At 37.3% G+C, this 14,161-nt stretch overlaps 1 protein-coding gene across 1 annotated transcript in view; it reads left to right on the top strand.

The window, feature by feature from the left end:
• Positions 1 to 4,938: 4,938 nt before the first annotated feature.
• The window catches only part of NFKB1 (nuclear factor kappa B subunit 1), a gene marked incomplete at both ends in the record, with an annotated part of 117,378 nt that continues 108,155 nt past the window's right edge, over positions 4,939 to 14,161 (top strand). The window contains 3 exons of the mRNA XM_080697182.1: positions 4,939 to 4,977; positions 9,125 to 9,200; positions 13,878 to 13,918. Coding sequence (XP_080553308.1) covers positions 4,939 to 4,977; positions 9,125 to 9,200; positions 13,878 to 13,918 — 156 coding nt within the window. The remainder of the gene's footprint in view (positions 4,978 to 9,124; positions 9,201 to 13,877; positions 13,919 to 14,161) is intronic.

The following is a 14,161-nucleotide window of genomic DNA, read 5'->3' as shown; positions in this document are numbered from 1 at the left end:
ATCAAAGTATATTTAGATTGTTTCTAGTTTTTGAGGCAGTGAATATCCTTATACTTTTTTCTTTTTGCATACTTGCTTAGATAAGTCTTTAGTATTAATTCCTGAAAGTAGAATTGCAGAATCACAACCTACTCTCATTTGAATGTTTTATATTATATGCAGCGCACATATACATATACTTGATATTGTGTTTCCTCCAAAAAATTTACTCTGGTGTCTTCAGCATATTTTTTATTTATAAATTTGTTATCCAACATAGAAATGGTATAAATTTCACCTTTTGTCTTGTAATTTTCTCCTTGAGAAGGTATTAAAATTATGCATAAGTGGCTGATTACAACTTTGAAAATAAAAACACTTCATCCCTCTAATTCCCAGCTGTATCTTCTGGATCACACTTAAATTACTACTTTGTGTGTGGGGGGAGGGATACTAGGGATTAAACTCAAGGATGTTCTACCTATGAGCTACCCCCAGCCCTATTTTTTTTTAATTTAAAACAGAATCTTTTATTTTTTATTTAAAACAGGATCTCACTAAGTTGGTGAGTGCCTCACTTAAGTTTCTGGGGCTGGACTTGAACCTCCTATCTCAGTCTCCCGAGTACTGAGATTACAAGCATGTGCCACCACACCAGGCAAATTAATACTTTTTAAGCTGCAAAGTATGATCTCTAGTGGGCCGTAAAAAATCATTCTTTTAGGCTTGAAAAGGTGCTTTTTTATGAGATATATTTCTTGAGTGCCCCAATTCCATCTTTAATGGTTTAACCCCAGGACTTTGAAGTTAATCCACTCAATCCAGCTGCCTTCACCAAGAAGCCTGTGTGCCAGACTTTACTGTTGGGGGTAGGGTGGTGGGGAGGTTATCACAGATGTGCAGAAAGTTATACAGTAGGCCTCCCCTGAAACTCATCGCACATTCAGAACTAGGCTGGCTGTAACATTATGCTTTTCATGTGAAAATGCAGACAACTCACTGCACATTTTATTTGATTCTACATTTTCTGTTTCTCTTTCCATGGTACGAAAATCTTCCTGCAAACCTCCTGGGGGAGAGAGGTTAGACCATCTTCTCTGTAGACTCAGTATCTCCCTTTCTGTTTCAGGTCCTTCCTCAAAAGCACAGAACTGAGCAAAAGGAAAGTGAGGGGAGGGCCGGGGAGCAGGGGAACAGATGGGGCTTTCCCTGGTCTTTTCTAATCCTTTAGCTCCAAAGGCTTAGTTGACATTTCAACATTTTAGAAATAAAACCTGTTTTACAATTAATGCAAATATTTCTTGGTGATTCATCCTTTCCAAATGGCTCTTGGTTTCTTTTGACATTTTATTTTTAAATTGTGAATTAACACTGACATCACCCTACTGGTGACTCTTACCTCTCAGTTCTTCACAGTAAGTTAGCTCTTACAAAGGCTGTACAAGTTTGGATTTTAACCACTGTCCAAGTCCCTGGGCAATGTTGGGCTTCTTAATCTGTGTTTTTAGGCAGGTATTAGTGCATACATCTTGAGATGGGGTTGTTATAGGAGTGAAGACTGTCTAATTTGGAGGTTTGCCTACAATTTAGACATCTTCATTATGGCTTTGTCTATAGTAGTGATATGATAATTACCCTGAATGGTGCTACTAAAGTAGATTTAGTTGAGTTTTTATGGTGAGAGCTGCTTTATGTTAAGTCCACACTTAAAAATACACACACACACACACACACACACACACACACACACACACACCCCAGTGTTACAAAGGCATTAAATGGGTTCTGTCAGTTTACCAAGTCAACAATCCTCCAGTTTCCTTTTGCTTTGGAAGATGGTGGGCTAATATTGGAAGGATTTACAGTATCACCCCAGATTAATGGAAAACCTAAAGTTAAAATGAAGTTTGGGCTCATGTGGTGGTATTCTAAGGATAGGGAGTTTTGCATCTCTTGGTATAACTAGTATTGGCACTGTATTTCAGTGTAACCTTTTTTTTTTAACCAGCATTCTTCATAGAACTGAAAATTATGCTAATGATTAATAGATAAACATTTATAAATACATATGCAAAATTACAATGTAGGTATATATTTAACATATGCATAAAAAAGCGTACCAAAGAATGTTATGACTTAGAAGGTGTGTCCTTTGAATAGGTATTTATTGGCTAACACATATTCCAAGTTCAACAAAGTTCTACCCTTTTCTTTTTTTTTCTTTCTTTTTTTTTTTTTTTTGGTGGTACTGGGGTTCCTGGAAGCCCTTCTACCTCGGGGCTACACTCCCAGACCTATTTTTACATTTTCATTTTGGAAACAGGGTCTCCTAAGCCAGCGCACGACTGGCTTCGAACCTGCGCGATCCTCCTGTCTCTGCCTCCCAAGCGCGGGGATTACAAGCGTGCGCCACCACGCCCGGCAAGTTCTACCCTTTTCAAATATCTGTCCCATTAAATTTTTTATTTTTACAAATGAGAAATGAGGCCACAGTGAGTTTAGTTAATATCGAAGGTCATACTCTGATTTTGAATGATTTAGTTTCTTTTTACTGCATGAAGTCAGTTTTTCCTCTTGAAACTTTTTATCTTAATAGATGTATGTTTCACTGCAGCTGTTTGAATATTCTCAATCACTGGTTTCGTATTTTAAGCAAGTATTTCCTTGCAGATCTGTATGGATGTCATTCTCCATAGGACTCAGGGCTCCTCTCTTCCCTTTTCTTGAAGTTGGATCTGTTCTGTATCCCCTGGGAACTCCAGGCTGTGTCTCCATTAGTCACACAGTGCTCTAGCAGAAGAGGATTTCATCAGAAGTTAGGCTCCTCATTTGAGGACTTTGTGCTTTTTTGGAGTGTAGATGATGTTTTTATTGGGTTAAAAGCTAAACTGTTTTCACAAAGAGATCTGACACTTCATTGGGATGAAAAGCAAGCAAATTCATTTCTTTCTTACAGTGCCACCAGCTGTTGAGAGGGACAAAGAGCTCTGTCCCATGGTGGTGTTCAGGAATCCAGAGTCTGACCACCTTACTTATACGCCATCCCCTAGGCTTTTCATCATCACCTGTGTGTAGGTGTCAGGACTTCTCCACATCTGGGTTTATCTGGTAGAGAGATGAACAAAACCCAAAGGCAGCTTGTCAAGATTAAGTCCAGACCTGAAAGTAGTGTACAGCAGTTCTGACTTCACAGTGGTGAGCATGTTGTCACATGACTAACTCTAACTCAAGGAAGCTAACTCCAAGGAAGTGTGGGGGAAATCCAGCTGGGCGGTCACATTTCCAGCTGCAACGCCACAGCTATGAAAGACAGAAGAAATTTGGTGGACAGCTGCAACCCCAAGTTCCCTTTACTGCTTTATAGACTTCATGGAAAAGGTTGATAAATTCACCTCAGGAATTAATATTTGCTTACAACCTTCTCTTTAAAAAAAAAAAAACTTCTCATTTTTTTCATGTCACATACCTAAAATTTGATCTAAATAAATTGCAATAAAATTAACCTCATTTAAGGTAATGAAAAAGATATTTCTTGAGCAAGTAAATGGCATATGATAATGTGATTTTAGATGCTGTCTTTATCTGACCATGTGCTGCTTCATTTTTATCAGGGCCTGTGGGTGATAGAATATTGCTAAGGCTTTCAGTATAGTAATATTTGGCTGGAGATTAATAAATCTGAGACTTATAGCCCTGATAAGAAGGACTCTTATTTTTGTATTTTTATTACTTTTTTATGTATAATACAGGGGATTGAACCCAAGGGCATTACCTCTGAGCTACACCCGGCCACATTTTGTTTTTTATTTTAAAAAGGGCCTCACTAAATTGCTGGGACTGACCTCGAACCTGTGATCCTCCAGTCTCACCTCCCAAGTACTGAATTATAGGCATGTGCAGCCATCCCTGACTTTATTATTATTATTATTATTATTATTATTATTATTATTATTATTTTGGTGGTACTGGGGGTAGAACCCAGAGGCTTTCTACCTCTGGGCTATACTCCCAGACCCATTTTATAATTTATTTGGAAACAGGGTCTCACTAAGTTGCTGAGAGCCTCACTAAGTAGCTGAGGCTGGCTTCGAACCTGTGCGATCCTCCTGTCTCAGCCTCCCAAGCGCAGGGATTACAAGCATGCCCCACCACGCCCGGCCTTTATTTTATTTTTCATATTACAGAGTTTCTGTTCCACTTGAAAGTGGCAGGAAAATGGCCTGCTTTGGTGGAACACCCTAGAGGACAGCCTGGTTCACTGTAGCAGTCCTCCCCGTCCTTTCCAGCTTCTCAGCCACAGTTATTGGTAGAAAGTTTGGACACAGTTCTAGGACAATTGCAGAGTTCACAAGGGTTGGAAAATATAAATAAAAGCCAAAGCTGTGTATGGTGATACACACTTGTAATCCCACTTGGGAGGCTGAGACAGGAGAATCTCAGGTTCAAGGTCAGCCTCAGCAAGAAGTGAGACTTCATCAATATAGGAAGACCCTGTTTCAAAACAAAAATAAAAATAAAAAGGGCTGGGGAAGTAGCTCAAAGGTAGAATGCCCCTGGGTTCAATCCCTAGTACCACAGTAAATAAATAAATAAATAAATAAATAAATAAATAAATGCCAAGAAATGTCTTCAAGTATTGAAAAATTAAATATGCCTGATTTTTATACAGAGGATAAAGAGCAGTTGTCCAAAACTCAAGCCACTGTGTGAACTTAGCATAAGGGTTTGGGATCATACATACATAAGTGGTAATTCCTTCATTATGCAATCTCTCTCCTGTTAGATTTAGACACCAAAGAGGAACACACCATGTCCTTTTCACCTTCTAAGGTCTTCTTAAAATAATTTTATTTTGTCTTCTGGGAATAATACAGTTTACCCTGCATGAATTCCAGGGTGGGTTTTTTAAGGTTCATTTCAGTGTTGTAGTTTTGTTTTGTTTTATTTTACAGCTCCAGGATGGCAGAAGATGATCCGTACTTGGGAGGGCCTGGACCAGTAAGTGCTATAATCTCACTGATAATTTTATTTAAATGTATTCATATTTCAAAATATACAGTGGCAACCCCAGTAATTCAACATCAGAAAACTCTAATATTAGTAAAAATTTCTTTAATTTTTTTCTAAGTTTCCCTGTCTCTCCAGGTAAGGTTGGAGAGGACATGTCATATAAAATGAGTAACTTAAGCCCTAACCTACCTATTGCTGCCATAAGAGTTGAAATGTGCTGTAGTATTAGTTTCCTAAGGTTACTATTACAAATTACCACAAATCTGTGGATTTAAACAACAGAAACATACTCTGGCAGTTTTGGAGACTAGAAGTGGAAAGCAAGGAGGTCTGAGGGGATGGGCCTCATGCCTCTGGTGTGGCTTCTGATGGTTACTGGCAGTCCTTGGCCTCCTTGGCTTGTGGCTACATCACTCCAGTCTCTGCTTCTGTTGTTACATGCTCCTCATCCTTGGATGTGTCTACTGTCTCTCTGAATCCAAACACCGTTTTCTTTTTTTCCTCCAAAGGCATACATCATTGGGTTTATCCACTATGACTTTAACTTACTTATCTGCAATGACTGTATTTCCAAAGAAGGTCACATTCACAGCTAACAAGAATTAGGAAATGAACATATCTCTTTAAAGGGGGAATTTAGTTCAACTCACTTAATCCCATTATAATATTTATTTAAACTTTTCTAATGAGGGAGATTGGTATAGTTGAAAAGACCTTTGGACTTAGAATTCAAAGATCATTATATAAATGCTGATTGTTACTGATCAGCTCTCTGAATTTGAGGAATCACTTAGCACCCCCCCATCCTCAGTTTTCTTATTTGAAAAATATAAATGCTAGCCCCACATGCATAGGCATTTAAAGATACTATGTGGATAATAAATGTGCTTTGGTAGCATAAAACTCTGTTATTTTTATATTAGCCATTAGAGATAACATTCTTTTCCTCTTCCCCAGCTTTTTACTTTAAAATATCCCAAGCCTATAGAAATATTGAATAGTCCAACAAATTTATGTATTCTCCTCCTCCTCCTCCTCCTCCTCCTCCTCCTCCTCCTCCTCCTCCTCCTCCTCCTTCTTCTTCTTCTTCTTCTTTTCTCTCTCTCTCTCTCTCTCTCTCTCTCTCTCTCTCTCTCTCTCTTATGTATGCATAGAAACACTTAAAACCCATATTCAGACTCTGGAGTAATTTTAACTGCATTATTAAATTTTTAAGAAATTTATTCATTCCCTACCTATTTATTGAGATATTTTTATGAAGAATGTTGGCATAGCAGGGATACAAAAGTAAGTGACATACTAATTTCAGGAAACTGCTGATCTAATAGGAGTGACAGAGACATGGTTTCCATATGGTAATAAATGCTGTTAGCAGTCTGCGCAGAGTGGGAGAGAAGTGTTGAGAGGGGTGGCAGGGTGCCACCTCAGGGAAGAGCAGAGTCAGGGAGGACTTTTCAAAGAAAGTCTATGTAAGCTGAGATTGGAAAGGCATAGTTTGCTAGATCAGGAGAGAGAATACCAGGTTCCAGGACACGCTGGTCCAAAATTCATTATCATTCCACATTTAAATTTAGTCATACCCATCCAAAACAATGGATTTCCCACATTTACCCCTGCAAAGAACTAGACTGAAAAATAAAATACTTCTTAGTGATGTAATGTTGTTTTTGTAAGGCATAGAGCAGTCATACTCTTGATATAATATTCTGATTGAATTAAAAAGAATAGTGGTAGCTTTTCACATTAGAAGATCCTTTCCAAAATTATTATAAAAATGGTGATATCAGATAAATCTAGGAACGTTTACTTTGACTGCAACATGAAAGACATTTGGCTACGCATATTATCAAAAGCCTTGGTTTTACCTTTCACTTTTAATATCCTGTTTCTAACAATTAAAGCCAGGCTAACCAGAACAAGGGTTGTTTCTGCTAGGTTTTAAAACCATGCTTTCCTGTCTGTACACAGGAAATCTTATCAACAAGAGATGGGCCGTGATGCCACACAAGAGTAAAACCTGCTGAAGACTTTCATTTTGAAAGTCTCTTATGTGGGCAATTTTGTGCTCATCAGCAACAGGGGAGGGGCACATTCTGATAGTTCTGTTGATTGTTTGTATTTTTCCCTTTGTTTTGCACTTAATGGTTTTTCTTTCCTAAGGTGTGCGCGTCCTCAGTGAGCTAGCCCCTTGTTTTTGGAATATGCTTTTCACCCTGACCTAGTAAGAATGTAAGCTGCAGCCACTGAGACTGATGCATACCCTGTTTAAGGCAGGGCTCATTTTTCTGAACATCAGTGAGCATTGGAATGGGGCACACTTTTTGTTCCTCATTGAAAATTGCAACCCTCACAACTGGATCTGTAGTTTTACTTAAATACCATTTTTCTCTTAATTTAACTAGGCCATACTATGTTCTTAGGTACCCGAGAAGCTCTAATAATTTAATATTAAGGATAAGGGACAAATTGTCCTTCTGGCTATTAAACAAAAATGCTGGTCTCCAGCCCACTTAGCTAGCCTATCATAAAAAGTAAAATATAGGTTTCTATGTTTGTGTACTTCTTAAGGATAAAATAGTAAGCTCAGAAATATGAGTATAAATTTCTTTTCTTTTTTTTTTTTTGGTGGTACTGGGGTTCCTGGAAGCCCTTCTACCTCCGGGCTACACTCCCAGACCTATTTTATATTTTTGAAACAGGGTCTCTTACGCCAGCGCGGCTGGCTTCGAACCTGCGCGATCCTCCTGTCTCCGCCTCCCAAGCGCGGGGATTACAAGCGTGCGCTACCACGCCCGGCCATGAGTATAAATTTCTAACTGAACTAAATAAGAAAAAATTTTCTTTTGTCATAATTAATAGTAGCTTATCAAGATATAATTTAATTCCATCAAACTATTGTATGTCTACTCTTCTAATTTTCTGTTTTGGTTTAGTGTTACTGCTGTAACAAATTACCACCAGCCTGTGGCTTAGAACAGCACACGTTTATTCTCCTACAGCCCAGACATCAGGATTCTAAAATCTAGGAGCTGTCAGGACTGTACTCCTAGAGGCTGTCATTTCCTGCCTTTGTGAGCTTGTGAGCGTCCAGGGGCTGCCTGTATTCCTTGGCTTGTGGATCCTGTGTCTCTAGCCTCTAGTTCTTATTATTGCACTTACTACTACTCACTTTGATTTCCTAAATCTCTTACCCAGCCCACTTGGATAATCCAGGGTAATTCCCTGATCTTAACATCCTTACTTAGTGACATATGCAAAATCCCTTTTACTATATGTAAGGTAGCTTTCGTGGGTTCTGGGGACTATGATTTGGACATCATTGGGGAGAGATGTGTTGTTAATGCCCCCACTAAGTTCCAGGTATTTTGCATTGTGGTAGGAAAATAGACAGGGAAAAAATAATAGGTGGCCAAGTGCTCAGTTACCTGCTCCTTGGACTTATAAATTATATTTTCAGTTATTCTATAGATTCTTCTAGAGCTGCTGTCAGTAATTCATTCTGGTGTTATGCATGCTTTTTGTATGTGTGTGTGTGGTACTGAGGGTGGAGCCCAGAGGCTTTCTACCTCCAGGCTATACTCCCAGACCTATTTTCTATTTCATTTGGAAACAGGGTCTCACTAAATAGCTAAGGCTGGCTTCGAATCTGTGTGATCCTCCTGTCTCAGCCTCCCAAGCGCAGAGATTACAAGTGTGTGCCACCACGCCCGGCATATTCATTCTGGTGTTAAAATTGGGTGGCTAGATTAGAGATATATTTACCATAATAAAAAATATGTCTTCAGGATTATATTCTTATTTTTCTAAGAGAGTAGGTGCTTCAAATCATTCATTCAAGTGCTTATTAAGTATACACTTGGCCCTGAAGATGTGCTAGTAAGCAAACCAAGTCCTTGATTCTGGGGAAGGTTATTTTTTTTCTGATCCCTTTGTTACCTAAGTTCCATGCACATGAGCGTCTAATTAGGTCTCATAAAGGTTTTTTTTTTTAATGCTGATTTGAATTATTTTCAGGATTTTGTTTTTGTCTTTAGTTTTTAGTCTTGTTAATTCATTTGTAGGTGTTTCTACTTCACATTTTTTATATAATGTTGAAAAAGTATTTACTATAAGACTTAAATTTTCTTCTTTACAGATATTTCACTTGAATCCTTTGCCTCATGCAATATTTAATCAACAGTTGTTTCCACCAGAGATGCCACTGGCAACAGGTAAGAAAGCCATCTCTTTTGCCTGGTTGTATTGTTTCACTTAAAAAAAAAAATCAAGATTGCTAATAGTTTCTTCTAGAAATTCAGTGACACACATAGAAAGGAAATAGTGATTTATATTTTAAAAACAAACTTTTTAATATACTCAATCAGGACAGATTGGTACAAAAATGTTGTACCTCACTGATTGCATTAGCAACCACGTTTGCTAATATGTACTAGGACAACTCAGAAGGAATTTCTTTACTCAAAATCAAGACTTCCTTTTCTCCCATTCTTGCTATCTCTTAGCTCTTCTCTGTTTTTTTCTGCATTTCTACAAGGCAGTCTCCATTCCTTAGCTCTTTTCCAGAAATTTATCTGAGAATCTGTTGTGTGCCTACCAGCTAGCAAGCCTGGCACTATAGAAACAGAGTCTATAAAAATCATGAAGATCAACTCAGTGGAAAAATTATTTTAAAAATTAAATAAAACTTACCTAATAATCCTTCCTCCTAATATGAATTAACAGTCACAAATTATTTATTTCAACCTTATTTGGCCTCTTTTTTTGTGTTACTGGGGATTGACCCCAGGGGCATTTTACCTCCAAGCTACACTCCCAGCTCTTTTTGGTTTTTGTTTTAAAATAAGGTCTTTCTAAATTACTGAAAGTCTCACTACAATGCTAAGGCTGGTGCTAACCTATGATCCTCCTGTCTCAGCCTCCCAAGTACTGGGATTATAGGCATGTGCCAATGCCCGGCTCTTTGACCTCTGTTTTTTATTTGTTTGGTTCTTTCTTTCTTTTCTTTTCTTTCTTTCTTTTTCTCTTTTCTTCCTTTTCTTTCTTTTCTTTCTTTCTTTCTGTACTGAGGATTTAACCCAGGGACATTCTACCTCCAAACTACACCCCCAGCCTTTTGTTATTTTGAAACAGTGTCTTTCCACATTAATGAGAGTCACACTATTTCTTGAGGCTGTCCTCAAACCTGAGATTCTCTTGTCTCAGCCTCCCAAGTACTGTGATTACAAGTGTGTGCTACCACACCCAAAGGATTAGCTTCTTTTTTAACTGATTGACTTATAAGCTTAGTTTGATGACTCTTTATTTTGTTGCATGCCTCACATCATCAGTGGATCTTAACAGATGTTCAAAAACAATGTGGGTAAATTATTGTATATATACAATTTGGTCATTACTGAAGTAGACAACAGATATTTTGTCTACAATGAATTTGCTTGTCTCATGGGGGGACTTTATCCAGTATTTATCATTCTCACTTAAAATTACTATGGCTGCTTTGGTACTTCTGTTATTTATTTATTTATTTATTTATTTATTTATTTATTTTATTTTTTTGGTGGTACTGGGGATGGAACCCTTCTACCTCCAGGCTATACTCCCAGACCTATTTTATATTTTATTTGGAAACAGGGTCTCTTAAGCCACAGCAAGTCTGGCTTCGAACCTGTGCGATCCTCCGAAGCGTGGGGATTACAACTGTGCGCCACCATGCCCAGCTACCTTCCATTATTTAGATCAGAATATTTTTCTTCATTTCTGTCTGAAGTATTTCCCAAACTTCATAGGAGGGAAGAAAGTAAATCCTTCTATACTTTCTTCTTCAGTAGCAGATGTGATCTTCCAAAGGCCTTTCTCTCTTGACCCTTCAAAGCACATTTTTTTAGGCTACCATAGCTATCTTGGGAAATACTGTCCAATTTGAGCTCTAGGTTAGTTTCCTGTGCTCTAGTAAACATCATGGTGGCATCTGTGTTCTCGGTGAGCTTTTTTATTTTAGGGTTCAAAGTAGTTTTTCTAGTATTAATATTTTATTGAAAATATAAGAACTTGGTTCTGCCCTCAGGAAATAAACACATTTCTGTTTAATGCCTTATGAATACCAAATAGTATCCTGAGGCAGATTTTTCTTTTTAAAATTGTTTTCTTTAAGTTATAGACATAGAAATAAGATTATCAAAAGAAACATCTCAGTAAATATTCTGTGCTCAGAGCTTCATGTTGTAGAAATTATTTGCCATAACATTAGAAAAACATTAAAAATTATGCCTAATTTTTTTCTGATTATTACTCTAGAGTTATTATCTGTGTGGTATACCTCTTTGTAGCAGTAGCTTAGTCCAATTTTTACAACTCATGATAGATGAAATGTTTTATTAAAATTTTAAAGGGATGGAAAAGTTGTCTAAACCAATATTAACTTGAATTTTCATGATTTTTTTCAATCTTCTAGATTTCTCGAAGTCTAAAACATTAATAGACCAACTAGTTGTTAAAAACTATGTGCTGTTATACAGTTGTTTGTTCTGTAACATTATACTGCAATCTAAACATCTCTGCACATTGGAATGTCACTTACGTGCCACAGAAATGTGGTCAAAAGAAAGTTGCCTTAAAACAAATATATGCATAACAAATCTATCTCTGAATGTGTTCTCTGAAGGAGAAAGAAGGCCCCATTTTATATAATATTTCACATATTTAAAGGATATTAAATCCTCCAGAAAAGAATAATACCAAAAGTATAAAAATTTCGGAAGAGTTAATAAGGAAAAGACTTGAGGTTTAAGGTAAATGTACTCCCCTATATTTTCCATGACATCTTAACCAAATACTGTTTTCATCGGGGGCTGTCTTAATATGTTCATTTAGTGTTCTAAAGGAAATATCTTTATATCTATTAAATGGTCATACAGGCTCTAGATTACTGTTGTGAAAATATTTTTATTTCTAATCAGTTTTATTTCCTTAACAAAACAAATTAGTTATAACCATTGTCTTGAATTTTAAAAAGTACTTTTTTTAGCGGGGCATGGTGGCACACACTTATAATCCCAGTATCTGGGAGGCTGAGATAGGAAGATTATAGGTTCACAGCCAGTGGCAGCTACTTAGTGAGGCCCTCCACAACTTAGTGAGACTCTTTTTCAAAATAAAGAATAAAAAATAGGGTTGGGGGTGTAGCTTGGAGATAGACTACCCCTGGGTTCAATCCCTAGTATCACACAAAAAAAGAGTACCTTTTTGTTTCACTTCAATTGCAGCCATTTTTCAACTTGCTTCCTTGTAAATTAGTTGAATAATAACAAAAAATAACTAAACTTTTGTTTCTTTAGGTGCTCTAGTTTTATCCTGACTAATCATAATACTGAAAAGATAAAAATAAATTCTCTTTACAGTATAGTTTATTTTAAATTTCAACCTGAAGGTTTATCTCTTCTTTACAAGTTCACCCAAAATTAGGCTTCTACCCGATAGGCAAAGAAAATTCAAATGGACACAGAAGCATTCTTCTAGAATATTTTTAGTATCAAACATCTTAACTTAGATTCAAACTAATAAGCACTACCACACATCTTTGTTGATTGCAGAGATATGGGTTAGGGTGCTTTGAACAGAAGAGCTAGCTGACGTGCTTAGGGATTTTCTCATTCTGCTGCCAGAAGTTCTAGCTTTCCTTTGAATTTTCATGTCAAATACAGTTAAAATATGAATTAAGCCTCTAGTTTTCTTTATGTTTTTGCAATGATTAATTGGTGTGCACCTATCTTCAATTATATTATTTTCAGGAATTTCTAAAATGCTTGTGGTATTTTAGAACAAAGTTCATATGGAGTGCAATATTCAGAAATTGTATATAAATATCAAAAGTTATTGATTAATAAGAAAAGTTCACTACGTGTCATAGACAAAACTTAGGAGGGGAGAAACAAACGACTTAGGTATCAAAGGCTGTACTTACAGATTCAGTTAAGGGAAAAGGACAGAAAATGAGTGTAAGAAGAAATAATCTGGGAGCGTTGTGTTTTCCATAGGTGTAGATTGCCAGTTCAAGTTTTCTTCATTTGACACTGAGTATAGTCTCTTAGGGGACTGAGAGTCAGTGTCCATTGATATAAAGGCAAAAGAAAATGTCACAGAGCCCAGGAAGTGGCCGCTGCTTTTAATCCATGTTTGTATTTTTTCAAATGCTATGCTGAGGAGGAGATTGCTGGGGTCATTGACATCTCAGTCTTTGATAGCCATCAGTCCTGGGCAGTATGTCATCACCATCCAGCAAACATTTATCTATTGTGCATCTTTAAAACTGTATAGCTACTGTTAAAATAAGGGTAAGTTTGTATTTCAGAGGAGGAAGAGAAATGTCCTTTGGAACATTAGCATAAGCCAGGTGTGGTGGCTCATGCTTGTAATCCCAGTACATGGGAGGCTGAGGCAGGATGATCACAGGTTCATTGCCAGCCTTGACAACTTTGTGAGGCCCTCCTCAACGTAGTGAGACCCTGTTTCAAAATAAAAAATAAAAATAGGGTTGGGGGTGTAGCTCAGAGATAGAATACCCTTTGGACTCAAACCCCAGTACCACACACACACAAATAAATAAATAGGCCAGGCATGGTGGCGCATGCTTGTAATCCCAGCATTTGGGAGGCTGAGACAGGAGAATTGCAGTTCACAGACAGCCTCTTTTGCAACTCAGTGGGACCATGTTTCAAAATAAAGAATAAAAAATAGAACTGAGGGTATAGCCTGGAGGTAGAAAGCCCCTGGGTTCCATCCCCAGTACCAAATAAATAAATAAATAAATTCAGGTTTTTACTTGCTTTACATTTTATACCAAATCTGAGAAGCCTCATAATATCTTTGGTTTCTGTTTGTTGTTTTGTTTTTAGCAGATGGCCCATACCTTCAAATATTAGAGCAACCTAAACAGGTAAGAAGAAAGGGATGGGACTTTTTCTGTGATGTTAGATCCCTACATCTAGTATTAAGCATTAAATGCTAGTAAGTAAACTTTATGAACAAAGTAGGTTATCGGGAAGGTTGACGACGTGCCCAATTATGTAACACTTGTTCAGCCACTTTACATTTCTTAGTCATTCTTCAAATGATCTTGAGCCTCAGTACACAGTTCTGTAAAACTCCAGTTAATTATAGATCCCTGATTCTCTTCTAT

This window comes from Muscardinus avellanarius (assembly GCF_963383645.1).
Source record: "Muscardinus avellanarius genome assembly, chromosome: 6".
Classification (NCBI taxonomy): Eukaryota; Metazoa; Chordata; class Mammalia; order Rodentia; family Gliridae; genus Muscardinus; species Muscardinus avellanarius.
Note: the sequence above shows the minus strand (reverse complement) of the source record. Positions and strands in the feature narration are given on the sequence as shown.